Here is a 26,408-nt window from a genome sequence, read left to right on the forward strand (position 1 = left end):
AAATATTTTAATCAAAACATTACATTGTGTTAGTAGTTAATATCCATAATTTTTTTTTTTATTTTTTTTTATTTTTTTTAATGGAGATCGGGACTCAAAGTTTAATCTTTATACATAGTTAAATTATTTTCGAATTGACAATATAGATAATACACATGGTGAGATCCCACATTGTTCGAGAGGGGAACAAAGCATTTATTACAAAAGTGTGAAAACCTCTCACCAACAAACACATTTTAAAATTGTAAAGTTGACAATGGTAGACTAAGGTGGACAATATCTATTAGTGGTGGACTTGAAGCATTACACATGAAATCAAAGTTAGACACCGGATAATATGCCAACAAAAATGGTGGACCTCTAAGATCGGGAGAGTAAGTTATAAAGTTGAGAATTTGGATGAGATTAGTAATGGCGGTGACCTGAGGGAAACGGGTGATCTGTGCAGTGAGCAACAAGCATGGGGTGTTGGGTTAAGGATGACCCCTCAGGTGGGCCACTGGAGTCCCTACTAACTCTGTTCCAATGATTGTCGGTTTCCCTTCAACTACTTTTTTCTTCCTTTTTCCACCTCTAAAACCAGTTAATCGAGTTTGTCATTTTAGGACTTATTGCTCCTTGGGATATATATGTACGTATGATCCATTGGGGAGAGCAGCTATATCAGAATCAATGGGTTGCATATCATCAAATATTTTATATAGTTCCTATGGATTAGAGAGTAGACAAATAATATGCAAGAGAGTCGAGAAAAACATCACTGAATGTCAAAATTTGTTAATCTTAAACTACGGTAAACGTGTGAAGTTTTACAATAATCATCACTTGCTGATCTAAGAGATTAGAAATTTGAGGAGGAAGTTTAGGAGATAGGTTGTGCAATCTCCACTATAAATACTCACAAGATGTATGTTATTTCCACGACAAAAAAAGAGAATTAATAAAGCATAAGTACTTAAGGTCCCTCTATTCAAAAGATTTCTCCCTTCACGTTGTTTTTCTGCTTCAAGTTATTTGTTTCGACATTTTTTGGTCGTTGACAGTTTTCAACACCTTCGTGTAATGACGTATCTTTTCTTCCAGAAAGAATCATTGAAATCTGCAGACCTCTACTGAATGCTTGATTGAACAGCAAACGTGTTTGGAACTCTGATACAAATGGGAACCAGGACAAAATGGCTATGGGCATGAAAATAACGAGACCCATGATGTATTCATACCCTCTTGCAAGCTCTTTTATTGATTCCCAGAATCCTATGCCTTTCATCATCGGTCTGCATGACTGCCCAATCTTTGGAAACAGATAAAGATGAATCAATACCAGGTCTTTCGCATGTAATTTATTTAAAGAAAGCTGTGCTAAACAAACAATGTCATATGAGAGCATAATGGCAAAACTTACCAGAAGGATGGCCCATCCAGTAGGCAAGAACGCAAGGAGAGCTGCAAATAGATCTGATACTGTGAGGCCCCATACTACAAACAAGACAGTCATGACCGACATGAAACCGAGGAAGAGAAGAGCTTTTAGTATTCTGAACATGAGCTGGAAGTCGGTACCGAATTTTCGTCTGCCCATGGATACCAACTGGTAGCCACATGAAACATAAACATCAGTAAACAAGAGGGCAAATTAACCAGCCTAAAATAGTAAACATGTTAGAGCAAATCAGCCTTCGAGGTAAGAAAATGATATGAGATCCTTGTGTAGGGGAATACCTTTAAGACAACAAGAGCAATTAACATGACAACCCAAGAAAGTCCATAAACCTGGATAGACATTGAAGCGAAAAACAACAGTGAAATATTGGCAGCAGATCCAAAGAAATATCATTTGGATAATGAGAGAAAATATCTTAGTGATAATAGAAAAAATCCGTACCCAGAAGCTCTTAATGCTATGAGATATATCAAGGTGGTAAACAATTCCATATTGGTATAACAGGAATCGTAAAGCAAGTATTATCTCTAGCACTCTTCCCCTTAGTGTTGTACTTTTCAAGTGTTCCTGTTCTCCATCCCACCAAGATTCCCAACTTTTGTCATGGGAGATCCCTATTCCACCACGATTTCCCATCCACCTTTTCCAATCTGTCCAGTCATCAACCGTCTTTTGCCAGTCAAATCCAGATGGATTGAACACAAAGGGAGCAAACAACCAGGAGGCAACCAGAAACCACATGGAGAAAGTGATGAATAGATAAAGTTTTGAACTGCGATATGAATTTCCATAGATTTGATAAATAAGCAGCAGAATAAAAAGTTCCAAGCCTTTGACAAAGTGACTTCTTGAGTACTGCCTGTAATTATCAGCAAATTTTGCATGAAAAACAACAAACCCACGACCAGTAGCTCGATATTTAGAACCTCCATGCAAGATTGTTCGACCATAAAAGTGGGCTTTAGTTCCAAGCTGAAATGTGAAAAAAACAGAAGCTAGTTGCAGCTGCATGATAACAAAATCACCAAGGGCAGTGCGAAATCCTTTTTCAAGGCCAATTTCCATAACCATTGGTAGTACCAGCAACAAGCCTAGTTGAAATACAGACTGGGTAGCCAAAGCCTCTTCAAGAGCCTTCGTCTGACGTATGGAAGGGTTTTCAAGAATCTCCCTTTCAACACCACTCATAACCATGTATAAACGTCCATATAAAAATAAATATACTGTCAGCACAGTCACCTGCGAGTTGTATAATTCAAAAGCTAAGAATGATCCTTGCATTATGACGAACATGCGCAGGCAACAGAAAGCACCATATGTGAATCGGAAGTCAAAGAATAATCATTTACTGTAAACCTTCTCGAATTTGGAAGAAGATTTCTTCCCACTAAAGGACTTAATAGGTCTTAGAACTCGTACTACGAAAAAGATTCAGCCCCTCACCAAAACTATCCACAGAGTTCAAGCCTATCAGGATATCTTAATATAGCCTATCAAGTATTTAAGTTCAGTCAAGTTGGCAATAGCCTACTAAACAAATATTGCCTATAGAAAAAAACATGCGCATCAATAATTTTTTTGAGCAAAAAAATATTGCATCTTTGCCGGAAAAAGATTAATACGTACACATTCTCTTGATGTTAGCATTTACATATAAACACAGTTAGCAGAAGCAATTACATCTTTCTATCTATTACTTAAGACGAGATATTAGTTAGAAATCCAAGCACACAAACATGTACTGAGTAAATACTTGACCTATTTGAAGTCAGGAGCCCACGTGTTGATCTTAAGGGGAACATTTTGAGCAGTTATTCAAGGATAGTGCAAAGCCATATATATATTATACGTTAATACTACTCAAACGGATATTGCTTATGGAAATAATACCATACTACTGAAGTAGAATCCAACAGTTGTGAAGTAGAAGGACATCATTCGGTAGAAGTCAAAACGACGCCCAAGCCTATAAACATCACGACTAAGTGTCTGCTCTCCATTCCCATTTGCAACCTTTGCCTCAAAAAGTGATATTTGATTCATGCCCACATCTCGCCCCTTGCCTACTTGGATGTATTCATGGTGTGTGACAAACCCCCCACGAAGAGTTGAATTATATCCTGTTAAGATTAGCACAATTAATTGACTGGTGGAATCTTTAGGAATATCATCTTCAATTGAAATAAGAAATACCAGCAAATATATCCTCGCTTAGGTTAATGACTCTAGAAGCTTTACTGATGCCACCCCTAGTTATGTGGAAGATTCTGTCAAATACATCAGGATGACCATAATGGAAACGTACCCTGTGAAAGTGACATGTGAGCTTATGAAACCCATCCATGATAGTAACGTTTCAACAGATTGGACTAATTTAAAATTCAAATCAAATAAGAATGTTTTTTCACCACCAAAATACATATGGTAAACAGTAGCACAAAAAACATATAACTTCGGGATAAGTGAGAAATGTTGTAACTTTTGGAGCAGCGTAAAATATTTATGGAAAGGGGCAGAATTCTTTCAACATTCAAATCTGTCTTTTTATTTTATTGGAGGAAGAGATGTATTCTCTTCTTAAGTTGATTTGAAATCTCTACCTAGGTGGTTCTTATATAGGCCTTTTGAAATATACTCCATGGCCATACATGTACCAAATACTAAATAACGAACCTACCTAATACACGTACTATCATTATGGCGATACAAGAATAATCTAATACATGTATCTACCAAATAAATCTAACTCGAAGATGTATCTAATGAACTTCTTAGATTTTGGCCTTTTCAAAATCAAAATCTGTTCATGAAAGTAGGTCCTATGGATTGTAACTCGTTCCCCACCATCATACTTAGAAAGTTTCGCTCTAGGTTCCATAGGTGTTAATACCGAGTTACAACCCATCATTTTATTCCTCTTCAGAATTTCCTTCGCATATGCTTAATGTGACTCGTAAATTCCATCATTTTCTTGTCTTACCTCTAGATCAAGGAAGTACTTCATCAGGCCCAAATCCATCATTTTGAACTCTCGAGTCATCACTCTTCTGAATTCCTCTATCATCTCATCATTATTCCCCATAAAAATGAAGTCATCAACATAAATAGCGACAGAGAGAAAGTACCTCTCTTCTTTTTCACATAGATTGCATGCTCATTTGTGCATTGAGTAAACCCATTCTTCTTGAAGTAACTGTGGATGCGGGTATTCGAAGCTCAAGGTGCTTGTTTTAATCCGAAAAGTGCCTTATTCAATTTCAACACCTTCCTCTTTTCCCCTAATTCTCTCATATCCCGGTGGTTGCTCTACGTAGAACTATAATTTTAGCAAGTCATCCAAAAAAGCCGACTTTACATCCATCTGAAAAATTTGCAAATTAATTGAGCTGCCAAAGCAATGAAGAAACGAATTGTCTCCATCCTTGTAACCGGCGCAAACACTTTATCATAGTCTATCCCTGCCTTATGTTGATAGCACTTTACAATGAGCCTCGCCTCGTACAGCTCTATTCTGCCTTGAGCATTCATCTTCTTCTCGTACACCCACTTTTCTACCATGGGCTAACTTCCCTTTAGTAATTCGACCAGCTCCCACGTCTAATTTCTCTTGATGGATCTTATTTCTTCATCCACGGTTGTTTGTCACTTCTCATCTCGTATAGCTTCTTTAGAAGTGATTAATTCAGCATCCACTGAAAGACAAATTAAATGTACCTCACTTGTCGAGTCGTACAAGTCTTGCATGGTGCGCATCCTTGGATGTCTAGGCTCATCTCATCATTGACAATTGGTGGAGTATTAGTTGGTGCAGATGATTCTTTTTTCTCGACTATCACCTTAGTGGATCTTTCCTAATCCCATGAACTAGACTCATTCACTTGCACATCCCGACTGACCAACACCACCTTCTCTATCAAATCAAACAGTTTAAAGCTTTTATCTGCTCCATACTTCTTGTGGTGTCTGATCTCCCAACTTCTCATGAGGACATCGATTCTGCCTATAAACCGCACACAATATTGCTTCCACCCAAAACTCCTTCGACATTCCTTTTCTCTTCATAATTGATCGGACCATGTCAAGAATAGTCCGATTTTTCCTTTGGCCGCAGTACATTGTTAAGGCAAAAATTTAGCTTGTACATGCGATTTTTGGTCATTTCAACTTGTGCTACCAAATGCCCTACACTATCTTTCAATTGCAACAACCGATATTTCATAGATACTGAGAATCCCTTCTCCATAAGCTACCCCATGCTTAAAATATTGCTCTTGAGATTAGGTACGTAATACACATCCTTGATTGAACCTTCCACACCACCTACTTGTAAATAATAATTCGTGTTGTGAAGTAGAAGGAAGCTCATGAACTATCCGTCATTTCCACAAGATACCAAATTGTGTTGTCGTCCTTGAGTTTTGCGTGTAAAGCACCTTTTTGTCCTTGATGGACGCCTTGGCTTGTAGAGCTTCCTTCTGCGACTCGTTCTTCTTGCACAGCTTGTGTGCCTCTAGCAATCCTGCAAGATCATCAACAATTAGATCTTCTAGATCCTTCAACTCCTTGATGATGCACACAACATTCTCAAAATTGTCGTTCAGCGACCACAAAATTTTCTCTCCAACCCACGACTCCTTGAGAATTTCATCGTTGCTTCTAAGTTGTTTCATCACAGTTTGTATACGTGTGATGTAGTCGGATATGCCTTCCAACTCCTTCAACTTCCAATTCACTGCAAAGTGTTTGGAGTCACACTTTGTCGATCAGCCCCCTTGAAGACCTTTTGCCAACATGTCTCATGCCTATTTGGCCATTGTTGCGTTTGCTATCTTCTCAAAATTTGACTCATGAACTACTTGGAATAATAAGTGCACAACAGTTTTGTCCCTCATTCGTGCTTGTTTCTGCGTCCTGATGTCACTTATTGTCATGTTCTCCAATTTTCTCTAGTTCGGTGTAATCGTCTTGAAGTACATCTCATACATCTTGCGCCCGAGCAAGGATCGCATCTCAATACTCTAGTTATTGTAGTTTGACTTCACTAGACATGGCAGTAGTACAGCACCCAACGACATCTTTCCAGAACTCACCATTTTTGGCTCCGATACCACTTTGTTGGAGCAATGTAAAAATTTTATGAAAATGAGGCAGAATTCTCTCAACACTCAAATCTGTCTTTTTATTTTCCAGAGGAAGAGATGTATTCTCTTCTTAGTTGATTTGAAATCTCTACATAGGTGGTCCTTATATAGGCCTTTTGGAAAATCCTCCATGGTCATACATGTACCAAATACTAAGTCACGAATCTACCTAATACATGTATTATACATGAATAATCTAATACATATATCTACCAAATGAATCTAACTCCAAGATGTACCCAATGAACTTCTTAGATTTGGCATTGTCAAAATTTGTCCATGTGCAACCATATAATTAATGATGAATTAAGTTTATTCATTAAGAGTAATTGCCCAAGATAGAAACGCAGATAAAATTGACTAGGTTCTTTTCATTTATTTAGTTGTTGGAGATGATATCAATGATATAGTTTATTACTGATGATGATTGCATAACTCTGGTATTACAAAATAATAATAATAATAATAATAATAATAATAATAATAATAATATTGAAAGAGAAGATTAACTTTTATTGTCAATCATACAACTCTAAGGTATAATTTTGTGCAAGGCACTATTCTACAAGCTAGTACTAAACCTAAGCAAAGGGGAAGGAAAATGATCGTGATAGCAATAGAGTACGCACTACAAGGTTGAAGAAAAGATCAAAAGTAGATGAACGAAATAAAGCAATCCATAATTAAATCCCTGGAAATAGTCCTTACAATTAGCTTACTTTCATTGCAAATCTTCTTGCCACCAGTTCATGTTCTCATGCAGGTATCTCTTAGACCAAAAATGGCTTACACCTTCCCTATTTCTTAGTAGCATCTAAAGAAACCATTTTGCAGCCATTTTCAAAATTGCAAGATGACAAAGAGTGTCGAAAGGAAAACAGAAACTGGAAAAGCACCAAGACACACATAGACCCACAAAATGCCCATAAAAAAAGAAGTTAAAATATTAATAGATAGGCTTACTGATTAAATCCAAAAGTTAACTAAATACAGGAGGTCAATGTCATATATTTGCAAGTATTGCACATACATTGAAATTGTATAAAGATAAATCAATGACTTACCTTAGAGGATTTGCCAAAATTCGTTGGCCAATAGTTACAAAACTAGTTTCCTGATTGGACATGAACCATGCAAGAGATGAAACACTGTAGAAGATACGGGAAGGAAACAGGTATAAAGCATCGTCAACCATTAAATGTCAAACCAAAAATGTCTATATTGAAAACTGACTACTTGCATTCTCAGATAGCAGTTACTAGATTCAACTTAACTGACCTTCCAGTAAAGATATGCTCCCTCAAACCCAAGATTGTGGGTTTTCGATCTGCATGACGGGTTTTTTGGAGCTCTTCCAAAAGATTTCTCATTTTGAAAGCTTCTTCAAAATAGTTGTCCTGTGAGAAACATGAACTTGTTGAGATTTGTAAAGTTGCAAACAATCAACTTTCTACAATAATAATTATCCTACAAATTGAACAATGACACAGTAAAAAGGTGTCATGATACACTATCTTCAACCGAAGACGGAAAGGTAAATCACCTGGTTCATGTCTATGGTCTGCAGCGCTTGTCCACGAGTGAAAATAATGGCATGGTTTTGATTCTCAGGTTTTCCTTCACCAATTGCTGTTGGAGGACCTGGAAGCTTGATTCGATAGATTTCCTAAATATATAGCAAGCAATTAGAACTGCAAAATCCAGGGAAACTCCCGTAAAAAATTAACTCCTAGCTCCAGCTGCTACTCTTCAATGAGGAACATAACCAAGACACTTATGCCACCACTTGCCTACAGATAAAGGCTGAAGGATGACCATGATTATCATTAGGAATTGTTCAAAGAATTAAAATAAAAGTATACCATACCTCAAATTTTGTGGTAAAAGAAGTTATGTGGTCAAATCAAGCCTAAAGCTCCAATTATTTATTTTTTTAAGAAAAAATAAGAACTATATCAGAATCCTACGTAGAAAATGCAATTTTTAAAACAATTGTGCACATCGCATGCAAAATTGGAAGTAACCAGAAAATGGTTGCAACTACTAATATAACAGCGGGCAAGTATAAAATTCAGAAGCTATTCTCCCATACCTCATCTAATTTATCACCTCCTTTCACGAGAACTGAGTAATAAAACTTCTGGGACTTCCCATTCACTGTCTCCTCTCTTTCATCTATGTAAGCAACACGTAGAGATGGATACCTGCATATTTTTTATTTATTTACTTCTATCCATAATAAAATCAGGGAACTTTTAGGTAGTCTTTGAAATTTGTAAAGGTTAGCAACAGCATATTAACAGCTGACTTACGTTAACATCAGATTGAGAATATTGCTATAGCAACTTCGATCACGAGCATCATCAGACTTCTTCTGGGCACCATAGATTTGACATGAGACAACATAGGTGAATTTTAAGTCAACCAGAGCTTGTGCACGATCAAAGAATGCTTTCTGATCCTTTTCATTTAAGTGCATGTTTCGATAACCACCAGCTGTCAAGAAAATAAGGAAAATCTAGATATTAAGTATATCAATTACTCAGTTTGGGAACATGATTGGGCTTAGATTCTGAATCTCATGATAATAGCAAAATAGAATTAGAAAACATACGATTCTCCCCAGCAAATTCCAGAAAGAACTGAAGCCGAAGCGCATCTTGGTAGTACATCATACCTCGTACTGATAAACCATCAAGATTTATAAATGTAGCAAGTATTAAGGTTAGGGTCCATTAATTGTAACACAAAAGAGGGAGAGAGATAGAGGAAATTTCTTTCAACCTGTTCTTGATAATGTCTGCCCTCTGTAGGATACCCATTGGCGTATTAACTCCTTGCTGTCCTTTCCAGTATACCCAAGTTTTGGTTCTCTAAGTCGCTCCTGATAGTTGGTCCATTCATCTAGTATACAGCCAACGCAAGTGTAAGTTGCTGTCCATGGCATTAAATGTAAAAACGGCAGGAAGATTAAGCTCACCAGGATATATCTTTTGGAGATAGAACAAAATGGATATCCCATCCTCGTTTTCCTTTCTAAGTTCCTCATCGGAATAAAGGACGTCTTCTTTGTAATAAGGAGTTAAAACACTAATCATAAATCAGCAAAAAAAAAAAAAAAAAAAGGAACTGAGTTACCAAAGCAGGAGGTGAAATAGAAAAACAATAATGTATACTGCAACTCAATAGACAAAAGTAAGTAAAATGCTCAAATGAAAAAAAAAAATAATAATAATAATAAAATAAAAAAAAATCAATGTTTATGATAAAAAAACATCAAGTAGTTGAGACAGTAACCACCTCTTTGCTCCAAGAGGTACTCCAAATTTTAAAGCCACAACGCAACTTTCTTTAATAGCAAAGAAAAATTGCATTCAGGAAAATAATGACGTCAGAAAGTTATTAAGTTCTCTTTTTTCCCTTTTTTTTTTATTTGCGTGTGTAGGTGACCTTATTTTAAAACTAAAAATAAATACAGAAACAACTACCACCATAAGAAGATTTAGAAAAATAAATAAAACCTGCAATGAAATGACCATCATCAATTGCCAACAGAACATACCTATTTATTTTAGCACATCGCAGAAAATATCTTTTTTCACAAGACAAAAAAAGAAAGGAAAAAAAAAAACTACTCATCAAAATAGAGATTGAAATGCGTGAAAGGAAAATCTAAAATGACGGACCTAAAAGATAGCATGTCACGGACTTTAGGAGCTTTAGGCATGGTCATAAATAATGAATTCGCAAAGAATGTGATACGCCGACGGGCTTCCAAATTTTGAGGCACATTAATTGCAGATTCCTTGACAGTCAAAAGTAAAGAAAGCCTAACAACCTGTTAAAAAATGCAATATAGGATAAACCCTCATTTTTAAATGATAATGTAAAGAAAATACCATTAAAAAGCTTAATGATAATAGCTAAGAGAACCTTTTCTATCCATGATTTGGTGTGTGTAAGTTCTATGTTAATATTCTCAAACCTCTGCCCCTGCTTCCCATCAGAGTTATCATAAGGATCTACCTCTGCTCCAAGAATTCTTGCATTGGAAACAAACGGTTATATACATACAAGAATATCAAACAAGTTTCATCGGAAGACAATGTTTTTCACGTACTACACTTCAAAAAGACTTACTGAGAGCCATTAACCATGACATCCTGCGTGATAATCTCAAAGATGTCCTGGAGAACATTGATTATCTGTGACTCACCAACTTCATTTTCATTTTCATCATCACGCTGTCAAAAAAAAAAAAAACATGATTAAATATAAACACAATCAAGTCCATTTCATCGGTCTATCAAAGGTACCATCATCGTTGCTATTCTTGTTTTCACTACAATAAACACATACCACTAAAAGTTTTAAAAATTTTTCCAGCTTCTCACTGAGTGAAGGAAGGCCACTCATCTTGAAATTGCTTAAGAATTTTTTCTCCCGTATGCTACTTTCTACTTCATGGCAAATTTGCCGCACAATCCTGTTTTATAAGAGAAAATATCAATTTATCCTGAGGATGGATAGGGGGGAAGGAGTGTTTTTTATCTACTAAAAGCTGTTAGCAGGAAAAGTTGTATCATGACTACATAAAAATAAAACGTTAACATTATGATCCCCCTACCTCTTGTCTTCTTCATCCTTCAAAAGTTCAGTTACTATATCTGCGAGTGTCTCATAGCATTCTCTTACAGCAGAATACATATAATCATCACTTTTGATCTTCCTGAATAAGTCAGCATCCTCTTTTCCCTTAAAGTCTTTTGCCATATCCAATGCTATTGGAATCTAGCATCATTGAAGAAAAAAAGCTTAGTCACCTAACTAGTTTTCTTCAATTCAAAAACAACAAAATACAAAGCATGCTTTTCAGCTATCTTAAAAGTCTTCAATGATCCTTTATACCTTACTAGCAAGCAAGAAAGGAGGCCACTGGACAACGGAGACATCACTTGAAGAATATGGAACAAGTAGTAAATCTCTATCCCTGCATGAAAGTATCAGTCACGGGAAAATGATGGGAACTTCCAAATTTTATATAAATTGAATTTGATTGGGTGATTACCTATTACTGATCAGGTCCTCTTGTCGCATTGTTAGTATGAATTCGTTCCAGACATGAGAGAAGTTGGTAATATTCTTATTTACTTCCTCCTGTGACTATAAAGTATACATTTTATAAAACAAAAGGAATAATTAAAGTAATGACTAGAAGTCGTTAATTATAAGTTGAAACTATTGCCTCCCCAGATAGAATTTGAAAGCACTAAACAAGAGAAATTATTCTGAAATAAGACATTTTGAAATTTCACATTATTTGATCCTTATCCAACTTCCAAATCATGCTATTTTCATTAGTTAAAAACAATGAATATAATCATTTTTGTAATTTGGTACTTCCGTACTTAGTGAAAAAAGAATAACATGCTGTACTATCTGAAGTTTATAATCGAAGGGATATATAAATGACAGAAACAAACATTACCAGGTTCTCTCCTTTGGAATTCCTCTCTGATGATGGAACCAGTCGTTCACTAAAGGCTGAAGGAATGGCCTCAAACCTGGATCGCAACATGCCAAGTGTCCTTATCTAAAAAATACGAAGGTTAGAAAATAATATCATAAAAAAATTCCATTCAACCAGTTCAAAATTGAACAGTCAAGTAACTGTAAAAGAGAAGTTCAATTTTATAATACTGCCCCCAAAACAAAAACAAAAAATTGTTTTTATTTACTATGTATTCTTAAAACTGTTGGCGATAGTATAATTTCACTTGTTAGAAAGATACTTGGCACTAACCTCACCCAGATGGCTGAAGGCCCCATGAATGCCCCCAAAAATTGTTGAAAATATTGCATACCAAATTTGTGCATCCATAAAATAAACCTACGTAACAGCAAGAAAGAAAACATTAGTACATGTCATATGATGTGTAGCAATAGCAGAACACTTATCTTAAATGTGGTCCATCGTACATTCATGAAATTCTAGTTATCACTTACCAGGACAACTGGAGCCCATATTGCAATAATAGCCCCAATATTATTTGACACTGCAATTATTCCAAAGTAACCATTAGTAACAGCAACAGCATCTTAATACGACATTTAATATTTCTTGGAATAATAAAACCTTACCATGTGGAAAGAACTCGTGCCATTCATAATTATCAATATGCATTGACATAATCAACTTTGTAGGACCAATGAGTGGATATATCTACTCGAAAGCAAATAATAAACATAAGATTCTCAACAATATAAATGTTTCCCCTAAACTTGGTCAAAATAATTCCACAGTATAGACAATGAGGAAATTTAGTTATGCCATGCTTAGTTCCTGAATTTATTGTATCAAATAAGCGGTTCAGTATCCAGTCTAACAGATCATAGAGAGGTAAGGACTAATAGTAGTTCACGTCCTTCTTTATTACTTGGAGAAATATTGTTACAATCGATCTTAGTTGTTCCACTTGAATAACTTCTGATAGACAACTCATCACCCGAATCTACTACAAGAGATATATTCCAGTCACATTCAGCCTTGACAATGAAATAAAAATTAAACTTAATAATAGAAAAGACCATATTGTAGCTGAAGAGTAGTTTATTTTCAGATACACGCATGAACGACAAACAAAAACGTTTTTTCTGGCCCCATCCCAAATGCTTGCGATGAATGTGAAAAGAATTCAATCATCAGTGTATAACTAAACCAATCAAGGAACCAGATTTATTAAAACGATTTATCCATCATGAGTAATAATTTACTTGGAAGAGCGAGAAGAAAACCCATAAGCTAGAAATCAAGTTAATGGCATTGTGTATGTATGTATATGTGTGTGTGTGTGTAAGCTTGAACGCATCTCGACTAATGTCACAAGACAACTGGTTGACCTACTATATTTGGCTGTCAAAAAGAACCTCCTAAGATATTAAATTCTAATTTGTAGGTCATTCCCTCTAAGGAGTTTGTTATTTACATTGACCCCATTAACCATTAAGTCAGGTCATACCCTGGTGGTTGAGTAACCATATATTAGCCACATTAAGTCAGGTCATACCCTGGTGGTTGAGTAACCATATATTAGCCATTTAATTTCATTTTCTATTTTTCTATAAAGGAAAAAAGAAAAAGGGAAAAAAAAAAGCTCCATAACGTTCGCTCCTTTTCATATCACATCACAAAATGAATAAGATTACAGGTATTTTACAAGTATTCCCTTTAAAAAACAAAAGCAAAAGATAATCTATAAACTTAGATTAATAGCATTTATGATCTCTGTAAGATACTACAATCAAATTATTGATTGATAAGTAGACCTACCTCCACATAGTAACTGAATGCTAGCTTACTGATTAGCAGCAGAATCCAAAACAGTGTATACCTGAACCCAAGAAAATTTTGTCAACAAAACAAATAATTTAAAAGGAAAAGGTAGCAAAGCAGAACACTCAGGTAACCAAAAAGCTCTGTTGCATAAGATTCTATGTAGACAACAAAGAAATTACAAATAAAACCTAAAATTGAAGCCACAGGTTGCAATGCTAGAATGTAGCAGCACTAGAATGGAACTTCCCTCAACTCCTTGTGATAAATTGGATGTAAAGCAATAAATTAAAGGTATACTTACTTCAGCAATGAGAACATGTCTTCATGCATGCCTCTTCCTACATAAAGTTTAGGCTGCAGTATGGCCAAACCAAACATCAGATATAAGAATAAAGAGAACCAGACCTTTACTATGAGATGAAAAATAAACCAAGAGCCAGGCTCAAAATACAAAGCATCTAAATTGTTGAGGATTGTTGCAAGTGAGTCCCACATTCGCTAATTCTCCATTGGTATGAGGCCTTTTGGGGAAGCCCAAAGCAAAGTCACGAGAGCTTATGCTCAAAGTGGACAATATCATACCATTGTGGAGAGTCGTGATTCCTAACATGGTATCAGAGCCATGTTTTTAACTTAGCCATGTCAATAAAATCCTCAAATGTCGAACAAAGAAGTTGTGAGCCTAAAAAATATAGTCAAAAGTGACTCAAGTGTCGAACAAAGGGTGTACTTTGTTCGAGGACTCCAGAGAAGGAGTCGAGTCTCGATTAAGGGGAGGCTACCCGAGGGCTCCATACGCCTCGGGGGAGGCTCTGTAGTGTTACTTTGTTCAAGGGGAGGATTGTTGAGGATTGTTGGGAGGGAGTCCCACATTGACTAATTTAGGGAATGATCATTGAGTTTATAAGTAAGGAATACATCTCCATTGGTATGAGGCCTTTGGGGAAAGCCTAAAGCAAAGCCATGAGAGCTTATGCTCAAAGTGGACAATATCATACCATTGTGGAGAGTCGTTATTTCTAACATAAACAACCAGCAAACAACGAATTCAATTGAAGTAATGAATGTTAAACATACTGACCTGAGCCCATCACATTAGAAATGTGATAATTCGCCAATATAAAGCAGCTAAACAACCAGCAAACAATGAATTAAATTGAAGTAATGAATGTTAAACATACTGACCTGAGCCCACCACATTAGAAATGAGATAATTCGCCAATTTGAACGTTCCATCTTTTTTCTCAAAGGTGGAAGCAAAAATAGTAAGCAAGACAATATATTTGGTATCAAATATACTGCAACGGCATAACTATAAAATGACTGGTTCTGCCAATCCGCAGCCCAACTACTGAAAAATTTCACAAGTCCAGTGGGATTTTGCACGGTATTAAAATAAGCAATTGGCAGAACCACGACCCACGCTGCTGCCACTATAAACTTTAGAAGATAACGTAGTATTTGGGTAAATTTCAAGCTCCTCCATGCAATCCAACTTAGAATTATATCCAGAGTAGCTGCAGATAAAGCATACATCAAGATGAAAATTGCCATAAAACTTTAAATCGTCAGCTAGGTTAATACTTGACAATCATAAAAAGAAAGCTTCACAAGAATCCGCAGTTTTTGTACCACGTCCTGAAAAATTATACAAAACAGAAAGTAATCGGGACTGAAGTCATACCTCTCAAAAAATTAAGAATAGCAGCAGTAATAAAAATGCTCAAAACACTTTTGAAGACATCAGCATCAAAAACTGCAATAAGAGATCCACCAGGGCTCCAGGCAATTATTACCATAGCCTGAAATTATGGAGTTATAGATGATATTGAGTTCCATGAAAAAATATGATGAAAAAAGTAATATAATGAAAGCCAAAAGGTTGACAAAACCTGGTATGCCAATATAAAGAATATCCACATTCTGTCAAAGCTTCTATAAAGATTCAAAAAGGTACGGACTTCAACAAAATTTGTTTTGGGCTTCCTCTTTCCAGCAGCTACTTGGTTAGGATTCTAAAATTCAAATACAGGCTCCACATGAATGTTCTAAAATTGTTTAAACAAAAACGAAGCATAAGAAAAGCATGGACAAGACAATTAATGAAGACATTTTCAGCTGGATTAATCTGCCACTAAGAGAACAATGTATAAATCAACTAGCACAAAGAAAGAACAGCGTGTGTGAGAGAGAGACCACATTTGCAGGTTGTATAGAATCTGAATGCCTAAAAAAATCTGATTTTGGGTTCATAGGCCATCCAAGGTTGAAACATCTGTCAGACCTAGATCAATAAATAAATTTTCAAGTCAAGATTATCAAAAGTTCAATGTGAATTTACTTATAGTGAATCTTATAATAAATTTTCAAGTCAAGATTATCAAAAGTTCAATGTGAATTTACTCATAGTGAATCTTACCAAAAATACTCATTGAGATCGTCATAGTTCCGCCAGGTAGAATGACTAGCCTTACCTCCTTTGTTTCTCTTAGCTTCCTTTTGTGCCAAGTAAATAATTCTTATATGCAATCTTATCAAACTTGGCAACAAGTAAATTGATCAAATAAAAGTTGTGATTACCATCAGAAGAACTTGGTAAATTGGAGTGATAACTTCCCTCAAAAACGATTCCTCATCACGTGCTTCTGCCTCCTGAAACGATTCTCCACTAACAGGATGGACATTGCTATACAGAATCCCATAGACAACGTTGGCCATCTGGCATATTGAGAAAACAAGAATAAGATTGAGCATTCTTGAACAATGATCTGTTATGAATTTAAAAGACGATTATATAAATTGAAAAATGGAAATTGTTTAGATGTGATTACCAACCATTCACAAAAGATAATTTTAAGTCAATCAAAGATATCGACTTGTATTACCCACCCAACCTTGCTATCAATTTGTTACACTTTGGACTAACTTGGTTTACAGCATCCTTTCTTGGGGTGAATAAGTGCACGCAATGAGTCATCTATCTATCTATCTCGCACCCCCCCCCCCAACCGCGTGGCCTTCCCCCCTCCTGTTTCTTGCCATGCTTCTGAAATTTTCCCTCACCTCCAACTCCCTTAACTTGCTGGCATCTACGTAAAGCCCATGGACCAATCACTTGTTGGCTCCAATGCAATTAATTGTTAATTAGCTTACCATATAAAATTGGAGTTAAATTCAGTCTTCACCCTGCATCATTACCTTGTCTCATCATTTATGTAATTCCCTGTGGACATATTACTGTGACCTAACTTGCAGGAAAAGATGAATGCTGAACATAACTCTTCAGAAAAAATTGAACCTAAAAATCTATTATTGATTTTAAGGCTATTCAGACTTCTGAATAATGATGATTATGGAAATAGTACTAAACTAGTCATAATCAGGTAAGTTTTTCATGATCAGGTCAAGATGGCGCTAATAAATAGTAGTGACAGAAACAGCAATTTTATTTGATATTCTAATGACATCAAGGGCACCAAGCTTTTGAGAACTAACAAATAAACATAAATTCATCAGACATTATAAGTGAATAACAACGTAATAAGAAAACACACATACATTGTGGAAAATGTAGCATAAACATTCAGGCATGAAGCGAATATTTGAAGCTTCACCCCAGATAAGAAGATGAAGTCCGATATAGATAAGCTGCAACTGTTGCCGGTCACAGTCATGAGGAAACCTGAAAGGTAAAGTAGACAATTTACCCAGTAGATAAGCTGCAAGAATGATGACCAAACCCAAATACATAAACAATGAACTTGGTAGTAGCTCTCAAATGTTCAAATTGCATAATGAATTTAACACAAATTATATGTAATAATGTAAAAATACATGCTTAAATAAAAACATCCATATGATGTCGAAAAAATTCTAAAATAAATAAATAAAGCCATTCATAAATAGTGTAGGTGTTGATATAATAACAATATAAAACACAGATGACAGAATGAATGAAATTTAATTTGACATAAATTAATGTTGACGTTATATATGGTAATAAGACGTACCCAAGGTGTGGCTTGCATCGAAGATAGTTACACCAGGAAATATAGTTCTTAAAGATTTTTTCGCTCAGTTGTTGTACTGTTCCATTTTTTAGCTGCATCAAGCAAGTAATATTAAAATGAGATGCAGATATGATATTCATAGCAAATTGAGATCACATCATAGACCCAACAGTACATAATATTGCAAATCTGCAAAATGATTTACCTGATGAGGAACTTGCGGATTCTTATTTCTTATATCAATATTTGCAAGAAGCAGAATTAAGTGTTCCCTCTGGTTTGCTACATTTCCTTTCTTCACATCCAAAGAAGACATAATAGAAGTTAGCAGATCTTATCTTCCCTTTTACTATATCCAAATAGTAACACAACTAGACTCACTAAAGTTGGGCGTAACAAATCTAAAAGAACTTTAACCCGGAGAAAGTGAATCCAATAAAATAATAATAATAATAATAAGACATCGATTTTCTATTTAAAGAGAAGAAAAATCAATCTCAATTATCATGGAAAACCCCCAATGTGAACTTTCAAAACCTTATTTGGCACGAATAACAGGACAAATGAAAACGCAGTAAACAGTCCTGAGTCAAATTTGCAGATGATTGGATGCATGGTATAGAGCTTGGAAATTGGATCACAAATTCACAATTCCACTATCTATAAGAAACTAAGACTTGATATTGTATCAAATATCAAATAAACCCTAAACGCCCTCCAATGATATTGAGATTAGAGCCAGATTACCTCCAGAAGCAACAATCAGTAGCACTAAAAGAAATTCCATTGTAACTAAAGCCTCCAAAATAAAAGTTACCTGAAACCCAAAAATAGAGGACAGCCAATCAAGTATATCATTTACAGGTTTCACCCTCTCTGTTAGCACGGACGGATTTTCATCAGGATTGCTGGTTGAATGAATTTGGGGCATTGGAAGATCGTTCACCTTCTTTAATGCTTCAATTGCTGCTTCAATCTACACAATAATGATGAAAGCAAGTATAGGGCATAAAAATTAAGTAGTGAACTAAAGCAAACACAATATCATATAGACTTCTGATATTAACCTCGGGAAGTTCCATGATAGCTGGTTTAACCGCCAAAGCAAACAAGGGGAGAATGTTATAATGTTTATGCTGATCTTTTTTCCTTTGGACCTCCTTGGCATATTGCTCTGTCTGTGACGACAAATCAAACAAATTATTTCATGATTTTTAGGGTGAATTATTTATTGAATGGAAAGTTTGAAGACTCATGCCTTTTCATCAACTTTTGATGCAGGTACCATTGTCTTTAGTACTTCATATAATACGGTCGCTATCTGATAAATCTTAGCCATCTCTTCCCTTCAAGACTCAAAGGAAATCAAAGAGTGTAAACAGTGTGCAAACCAAAAGTATGACAAGTGAAAGAAGGAAAAAGAAACTCACGGTCGCTTGGTATATTCTCCTTCTTCAATATTGTGCTTATAGAATTTCTGATAAAAAGCCTGAATTTCTTGAATATCATGTCTTTCAAGTTTTGGTTGTGTTTCAATTTCTTCCTGTAACAAATACAATTTTGCAATGATCACTTTGATTCATGTCTTCAATCAATCAGATGTTATCTGCGTGTGATGTCCCACATTGGTTGGGGAGGAGAACAAATCACTATTTATAAAGGTGTGAAAACCTTCCCCTAGCAGACACGTTTTAAAGCCTAAAGGGGAAGCCCGAAAGGGAAAGCCCAAAGAGGACAATATCTGCTAGCGGTGGGCCTAGGTCGTTACAAATGGTATCAGAGCCAGACACCGGATAATGTGTCAGCCTTCTCGCTGTTCCCCGAAGGGGGGTAGACACGAGGCGGTGTGCCAATAAGGACGTTGAGCCCCAAAGGGGGGTGGATTTGGGGGTGGTCCCACATCGATTGAAGGAAGGAAAGAGTACCAGCGAGGACGCTGGCCCCGAAAGGGGGTGGATTTGGGGGTGGTCCCACATCGATTGGAGGAAGGAAAGAGTACCAGCGAGGACGCTGGCCCCGAAAGGGGGTGGATTGTGATGTCCCACATTGGTTGGGGAGGAGAACAAATCATCATTTATAAGGGTGTGAAAACCTTCCCCTAGCAGACGCGTTTTAAAGCCTTGAGGGGAAGCCCGAAAGGGAAAGCCCAAAGAGGACAATATCTGCTAGCGGTGGGCCTGGGTCGTTACACTGCGTAAAGCATTATCTTTAAATGTTGAAAAAGTCTTTTATCGTACAAAAACTAGAAACTTGAGAAACTTATTGCACATTTCACCTGAGGAGAAAACATATCATATATGTGTCCAAAAGCTTCTTTAAAAATTAGGCATAATTCATATGGATGCTTAGTGATGAAACATTGTGGTTCCGAAAGATGATAAATAGCAGGGAAGAGGAGGAAAAATTATGCAGGAAACTTTTGACCACATATGGTGTGATGTTTTGCATTGAATTTTTAAGAGTGTGAGGCATGATAGTTCGTAGTGATCATCAAGAAAGAAAAGAAAAAAAACAAAGAATGAAAAAAAGAAAAGGGATTCAAACTGTACAAATTAATGGTTTAAGTTATTAACTTGAGTGAAATATGGATATGGACGTAGCACGATGACACATTATTTTCTTAAAATCTAAGGCATAGAGATGAAAAGGACATGTTTATTAGAATATAACACTTTAAATTTCATATTATTTTTGTACCAGAAGAAAACTCAAAGTCAATAAGTGTATGTATTTATGTCCTTAGCAACATGAAGTTGATATATTTTACTCTCAAATTTTATTATTTTGTTCTATATCACTATTTTTGTTTAAATAAAAGTTGGAATAATCTAGTTCATATATCTAATGATGGTTTGTCATGAGTCTCAAAAACACCTGTCTATTGTACTTAGACAACAACGTTAACATGTATCTAAAAAGGGTTGCAGTTGTATTCAATTTGCTCAACTTGTGCCTTTTTTTTTTAACTGAGAGTTGGAGCTTTGCTTCCCTATACCCATGGCAACTCCACCTGCCCCAAAGCCCCGACTTGGGAGACATCAAGGGTTTTTGGTATTAAGCTTACCCGAAGTGTCAAACTTAGGACCTCTAAGCTGGTATGACTGAGAGACCCCCAAGCCCTACCAAACAAGCCCTTCCCTCTGGGGGCTGAATTTGCTCAACTAATGTCTAGCATGTTTATTGTGTCAATAAGTGTTGGAGTCTCTAACAAACATGTTGCCGACACTCAAATGTCTATGCCTCATATTCTTTAAATTGGAAAAAAAAAAAAAATTAATGTAAACCACTAACTGGCTTAAGTAATTAATTTCAACTGATTAAAAGTTTGCTTATTTTACCAAATCTAGAAAGTACTAAACTTGAGCGGATTAAAGTTAACTTAATGACCATGTCTAGAAACGCTTGATATTAAAAGGTATACCTTTTCAAGTCTGTGTAACAGATAAGTCTTGAATTGTCGAACACCCCGTCCACTTGATGTTGGATCCATTTTATGAGCCTTCTCAAATGCATGGAAGCGGCCTACAAATAAAAGTAACAAAGAATACAATTTTCAATCGTGGTTTTAGCTAAATATCACTGAAGAAGGAATCAAAGCAAAATCATCTGCACCATCCATTTAATAACATGGGCACAGTTATAATAAGATCCAGATGTAATTTTCTTGTACTAAATCTGCAGAACAAGAAGTTACGCAAAGGAAACTTTTTGCAAGTATGTCACTGATCAAAGATAAAGGTAAAAAATTGAACAGCAGGAGGAAGTTAATAGATGAAAGTTTTCAATATCCATTCAGCATGCTCTCCAACTCATGAGAAGCGGGCTCTTCCACTCATATCACAGTAGACTACTAGGTAGATATAACTCCTGTATTATGAAAAGGGGGGCTAAACGGACAAAGAGGCACATTAAAAGTTTACAAAGTCAATATTCACTTGACACAATCGCTTGCAAACTCCACGGTTTGGATGCTTGGCATGAAGGAAGAACCTGTCTTATGTATGCCAATATGATTCAATGAAGCCATATTATTGTATTCTAACGATTAGAAATGTCATAATAGGCGGAAAAAGAATCATTGAAGTCCTACAGTTCAAGTGATGGCACTGTTACAATCTTGCCTTGCCATGATAACTAAATCAGAGAGAGAGAGAGAGAGAGGAATGGTGGTGGCAAAGACAAACCATCCCTGCCTCTTCAATTAACCATCACTGAAGACATGAAAATTTTTGTAGTTAAAACCCCATTCTATTCTGGGTTATAGGCATTGTCTCAAAAATCACGGATGAGCCACTGTAAGAAAAATTGAATGTATGGTCTAGTCAACCTCATCAGCACAAAATCACTATTTTGTAGGTTGATGTTATTTGGATGTGATTGTAGGCACAAAATCAATCACCAGACCAGTATCACGTTGCTCCCTATATTGGTTATATTTTATATTGTCATTGATACAACTTAAATGGAGCTCCAATTGATCTCCCAAGCGTGTGAGTTGTGAAGTTGGATGCTAGAATGCAAAGTAAGTACCAAATGTGATCCTTAAAAGACAACTTCATGGAAGTTAACAGCTGAGTGTCTCGAGTATCAGTTGGACAAAAACAAGCACGAATAACCTGCTCATGGAAAATAATGAAGTTCAAGAGAGTCAAATTTTGTATTCTAATGATCAGGCACAACATAAATAGACAGTGGGTGACCAGTAAGTGGTTCAAAAACAGGTGATAAATCCTCCGTGCCATTTTTGAGGTCTTCTGAAGTCCAACACCTTGAGCTCAAGTTTTTGGCAATGATTCTTTATTCGTCATATTAATATGGCTCTCAAGACGGTTATACTATTTGTTTAACTTGGATGCACACTTTCACTTTCTTCAGCACCTTCATTTAGACGGGCAAAAAAAATAACGTTAAATTCCTTGGGAATGACAGATGGCATTGACGGAGTACAAAATTAAAAGTTTGGTTCCATTTGGAGGGATGATGAAGAGATGAGCATCTAAAAAGCCAACTAACCTCTTTCTGTATATTCTTGTATCATCTAACAATACCTGTGTCAAATTGTCATATCCAGAGTTTCTTTTTCAAGGTACAAAATGATTCCATTGAAAAACTGCTCCACTTCCAAAGCTAATGATCCTAGCAGATTATTGAGGTGGACAAGAGCTAAAAAACAACCCATCCAGTTACATCTTACATCTACACAAGATTTGTGCTTCTATATTCATTTTCTTCATAATTTTAGCTAATCAACATATTGGTTATGGTTTACAATGTAGAGGCTAGATTACAATGTAGAGGCTAGATTGTTTTATTCAGTACTTTCTTGTTGTGTATAGTTTGATATGGCTTCTTCACAACCGTACTCTCTGGTGATGACACGGAGACTTCCTAAACCAAAGCACTAACATCGTCTTACTTCTCTTTATTCCTACTTTCGCATTTCTTATTGAGAGGAATGGTTTGTTCTTGCAGGCATTAGTAGCAGTATCGAAAGTTCAGATCAACTTCCCTCCACTCCCACCACCATAATAAGTTAGGGGGAAAACAAAGAAACAAATCATTAAAAAAAAAAAAAAAAAAAAAAAAAAAAAAAAAAAAACATCGAATGATCAAGAAAATTGAAGCAAAAGAGTAAGCTATGTCACGACTTCAACCATTTGCTACAATGTAACAAGAGCATGAGAAAATGTCATATACTAAAATCAATCGGTCTCTAAGAAGAGTGGCATTCATGCAATGATTTTGGTTAGAGTGATTACAGAGATAGGCGACTCTGGCATTTTTAGTCTCAATCTCGTTGGCCACACGGAGAATGGGGGCAATGGAGGCGAGCGACGATGGCACTAGCTCACTGTCAATACCGGGATTGTCCTCGGGCAACTCAACCAACCGAGTGGGCGTTCGCGTCACCCGCCGAGACAAGGAACGAGGCGGGCCCACCTCGTTCTTGCTCCCACTGGAACTCGCCATAACTTGGCTTCGCAAACCAACTCAGCAATCTGGTAATTCTTCCAGCTGATGGATTTGGTAAAGCAGTCGAATTTTCAGTAAGTGTGGTTGAGTGTAAGGTTGTGGGAATGCGGAAGAAAGCGGGGAGGAGCATGTTTATGCAGTATAGAAGAAGGAAGCGGAGAGATGCTTTGAGTGTGAGGTGGGGCAATCGGAAGGGGGGGAACTTTTGGATTGCTCCGAGACTAAGAAAAGAATTGGAACTGTACGTTGGATGATTGAAATGCTTTGGAGTTGGAGAAGGAATTGAGGGCGAAAAGGGTGCAATGCAAAGAGCGGGCAGTATGGGTGTCAAATGGCCGCTTTAGCTTTAGCTGATGCTTTTGGGGAAGAAGACACAGCCCTTTCAGTAATTTGTGTACCTCGCTTTTCTCGGGTTGGAGACAGAATGGATCAGAGAAGAAGCTTAGAAGAACAACAGCGATGTTTCAGACTTGCTTTTATTTTGCTCTCGCTCCTTTTTTCTGGCGCCAACAGCCAACAAGGTGAACCTTTTTTTTCTTTTTTTTTTTTTTTTAGTCCAAGGAATATGAACTTTCTCAACTTACATAATTACCCACTTAATTTAAAGGGAAATTATAAGATTCATTTTTTTTTTTTTTTTTATTCTCTATCTATTTATTTAATTTTAGTTGGAAATTTCGAAATTGGATCTTTTTAGCCAATAATACATGGGTATTATTTAGTTTTAGTTTCAGTTGCAACTTCCATCTACTGGTCGTACATATTGTTTACTTTGGTCAGTTACATATTGATCAGCCTCACCAAAACGCATCTACTAGGTTTCCACACTCTTATATTTTTATGAGGAATATTTCGTTATTCTCTCCAACTAATGTGAGATCTCACAATCCACCCCCCTTGGAGGCCCAGTGTCAGAGTCATACTTGTCCAAGGCATGTCGCCCATGGGCGCATGCCCGTGACACGTCAAAACGCTGCCTTGTACTACTTTATTGCTTTCTTTTACCGCTTTCATGTTGTATTATTTCTTTTTGTTTTCTTTAAGAGTATGACGTTTTGGCAAAGTCATGGTTACGCTTGGTAGATATGAAATGCCTCAAAATGTACGGTAAGGAGATGGGATTAGTTGTCAAATTCTCCCTACTGTTTAAGTCGTTGTTGTTTTTTTTTTTTTTTTATTGTATGCTATATAACACACACACTCTCTCTCTCGCTTTCAAAACTCTTTTTCCAAACCTCTCTCCCCTCGCTTTCTAAATTCTTCTCTTGAAATCGAGACTCGAGGTTTATATTCACGTTCTTCGATCATAGACAACGTGACTTGAAGTAGGCTTGACTCACGCAATGTTGAGAGTGACTGTCACACAATCGCCAATTCCGCTACCTAAAAATCACGATTGTGAAATCTAGCGTATATGTTGGCTCTTGTAACAGTCCAAATCTACTGCTAGCAGATAAGTCTTTTTTAGCTCGTTACGCATTGTCGTCAGCCTAACGATTTTAAATACATTTACCAAAAAAAAGGATTCAACATCATAAATGTTTCATTATCCTCTTCAAATCTGTTGTTCATATTGGACCTACGATAGCCATTTGTGCACATTTCTCATTCTGACCATAAACATAAAATAAAAATTAGATTCTTTTGTCACATTAGATATATTTTTAATATAACTTACAATTTTTTTACGATATAATAGACAATTTGAACTCAGGACTTACAAATATATAAAAATGTGAGGAATTGAATGGAAGCATAGGATTAGATAACAAAATTTATTTATTAATACAAAGAAAATAGAATAATACAGAATAATAAGAAGGCGTGTGTAATAAAAGAATAACAAAAAAATAAATAAATGGGTCTCATCCAATAGCCAACCCCATCACTCTTAGAACACACAGTCCAACACCCAGCAGCAACACAACGCAGCACAGCTACAAAACACACATCAAACACAACCACAAGTTTAGTGAATCAATCATCTAATTTAACCAAAATTTCATGAACTAATAAAGCTTAGAGACTGACCATCCTTTCCAGAACCCATCTCCCCTAGACTGCGTTTGTGGCGTAGAAGTTTGGTGAGGGTCCTCTGGGCCGTCTCTCACCGGATACCCAACCGGGGGTGGAGCTGCAACATAAGGCCCCGCCTCTAACTTACTGCCCATTTCTTGACTCATCACCCGGTAACCAAGCTGAGAATTGCAGAGAAACGATGGAGTTTACGAATGCAAGTTAGGAGAAGCCATGGCGTTTGTACACACATATATATATATATATGAATAAATTGTGTGTGAAAACAGAAGATTCATGGAAATGGAAGCAACGCCAAAGGGCGGTGGAGTCATTCATACAGAGCTGAACAAATTTCATGAAACGCGTTTCTCTCCCTTTTTCTTCAAACTTTTTCCCGCCAATGACGTGGACGTCTGGTATTGGTCAGGCCGGTTTGACTATTATTCATACATGGGCCAGATGGGCTTGGGTTGGAGAGGTTAATTGGG

The 26,408-nt window shown here is 36.4% G+C and overlaps 2 protein-coding genes across 4 annotated transcripts; both read right to left on the reverse strand.

Annotated features, from left to right (window-relative positions):
* Positions 1-761: 761 nt before the first annotated feature.
* Positions 762-24,459, reverse strand: LOC111811491 (callose synthase 7). 3 transcript variants are annotated; one of them, XM_087117767.1, is made up of 42 exons: positions 23,688-24,459; positions 21,350-21,450; positions 19,359-19,471; positions 19,187-19,274; positions 18,996-19,106; positions 18,746-18,904; positions 18,134-18,223; positions 17,929-18,020; positions 17,477-17,600; positions 16,499-16,636; positions 16,338-16,414; positions 16,115-16,202; positions 15,811-15,933; positions 15,603-15,720; positions 15,104-15,435; positions 14,220-14,272; positions 13,913-13,973; positions 12,724-12,805; positions 12,589-12,638; positions 12,386-12,472; positions 12,071-12,175; positions 11,651-11,739; positions 11,491-11,572; positions 11,210-11,373; positions 10,942-11,068; positions 10,723-10,826; positions 10,516-10,624; positions 10,269-10,420; positions 9,563-9,672; positions 9,367-9,486; positions 9,197-9,265; positions 8,895-9,078; positions 8,675-8,786; positions 8,126-8,248; positions 7,861-7,979; positions 7,647-7,730; positions 3,635-3,747; positions 3,332-3,561; positions 1,883-2,680; positions 1,720-1,770; positions 1,403-1,588; positions 762-1,291 (listed from the first exon to the last, which is right to left on the reverse strand). In XM_087117767.1, the coding sequence occupies exons 1-42, from the start codon at positions 23,896-23,898 to the stop codon at positions 971-973; spliced, it is 5,850 nt and encodes a 1,949-aa protein (XP_086973893.1). In that variant the 5' UTR covers positions 23,899-24,459; the 3' UTR covers positions 762-970. The 3 variants fall into 3 exon arrangements, with proteins under 3 accessions (XP_086973893.1, XP_086973892.1, XP_086973891.1); XM_087117766.1 differs by having other exon boundaries at positions 11,651-11,745; positions 16,118-16,202; positions 23,688-24,458; XM_087117765.1 differs by having other exon boundaries at positions 11,651-11,745; positions 23,688-24,458.
* A 1,203-nt stretch (positions 24,460-25,662) lies between these two features.
* Positions 25,663-26,158, reverse strand: LOC111776456 (protein CYSTEINE-RICH TRANSMEMBRANE MODULE 9). The gene is made up of 2 exons (XM_023655892.2): positions 25,933-26,158; positions 25,663-25,838 (listed from the first exon to the last, which is right to left on the reverse strand). The coding sequence occupies exons 1-2, from the start codon at positions 26,082-26,084 to the stop codon at positions 25,793-25,795; spliced, it is 198 nt and encodes a 65-aa protein (XP_023511660.1). The 5' UTR covers positions 26,085-26,158; the 3' UTR covers positions 25,663-25,792.
* Between the last annotated feature and the right edge of the window lie 250 nt (positions 26,159-26,408).

The sequence above is a fragment of the Cucurbita pepo genome, chromosome 15 (genome assembly GCF_057944985.1).
Source record: "Cucurbita pepo subsp. pepo isolate OVF chromosome 15, ASM5794498v1, whole genome shotgun sequence".
NCBI lineage: Eukaryota > Viridiplantae > Streptophyta > Magnoliopsida > Cucurbitales > Cucurbitaceae > Cucurbita > Cucurbita pepo.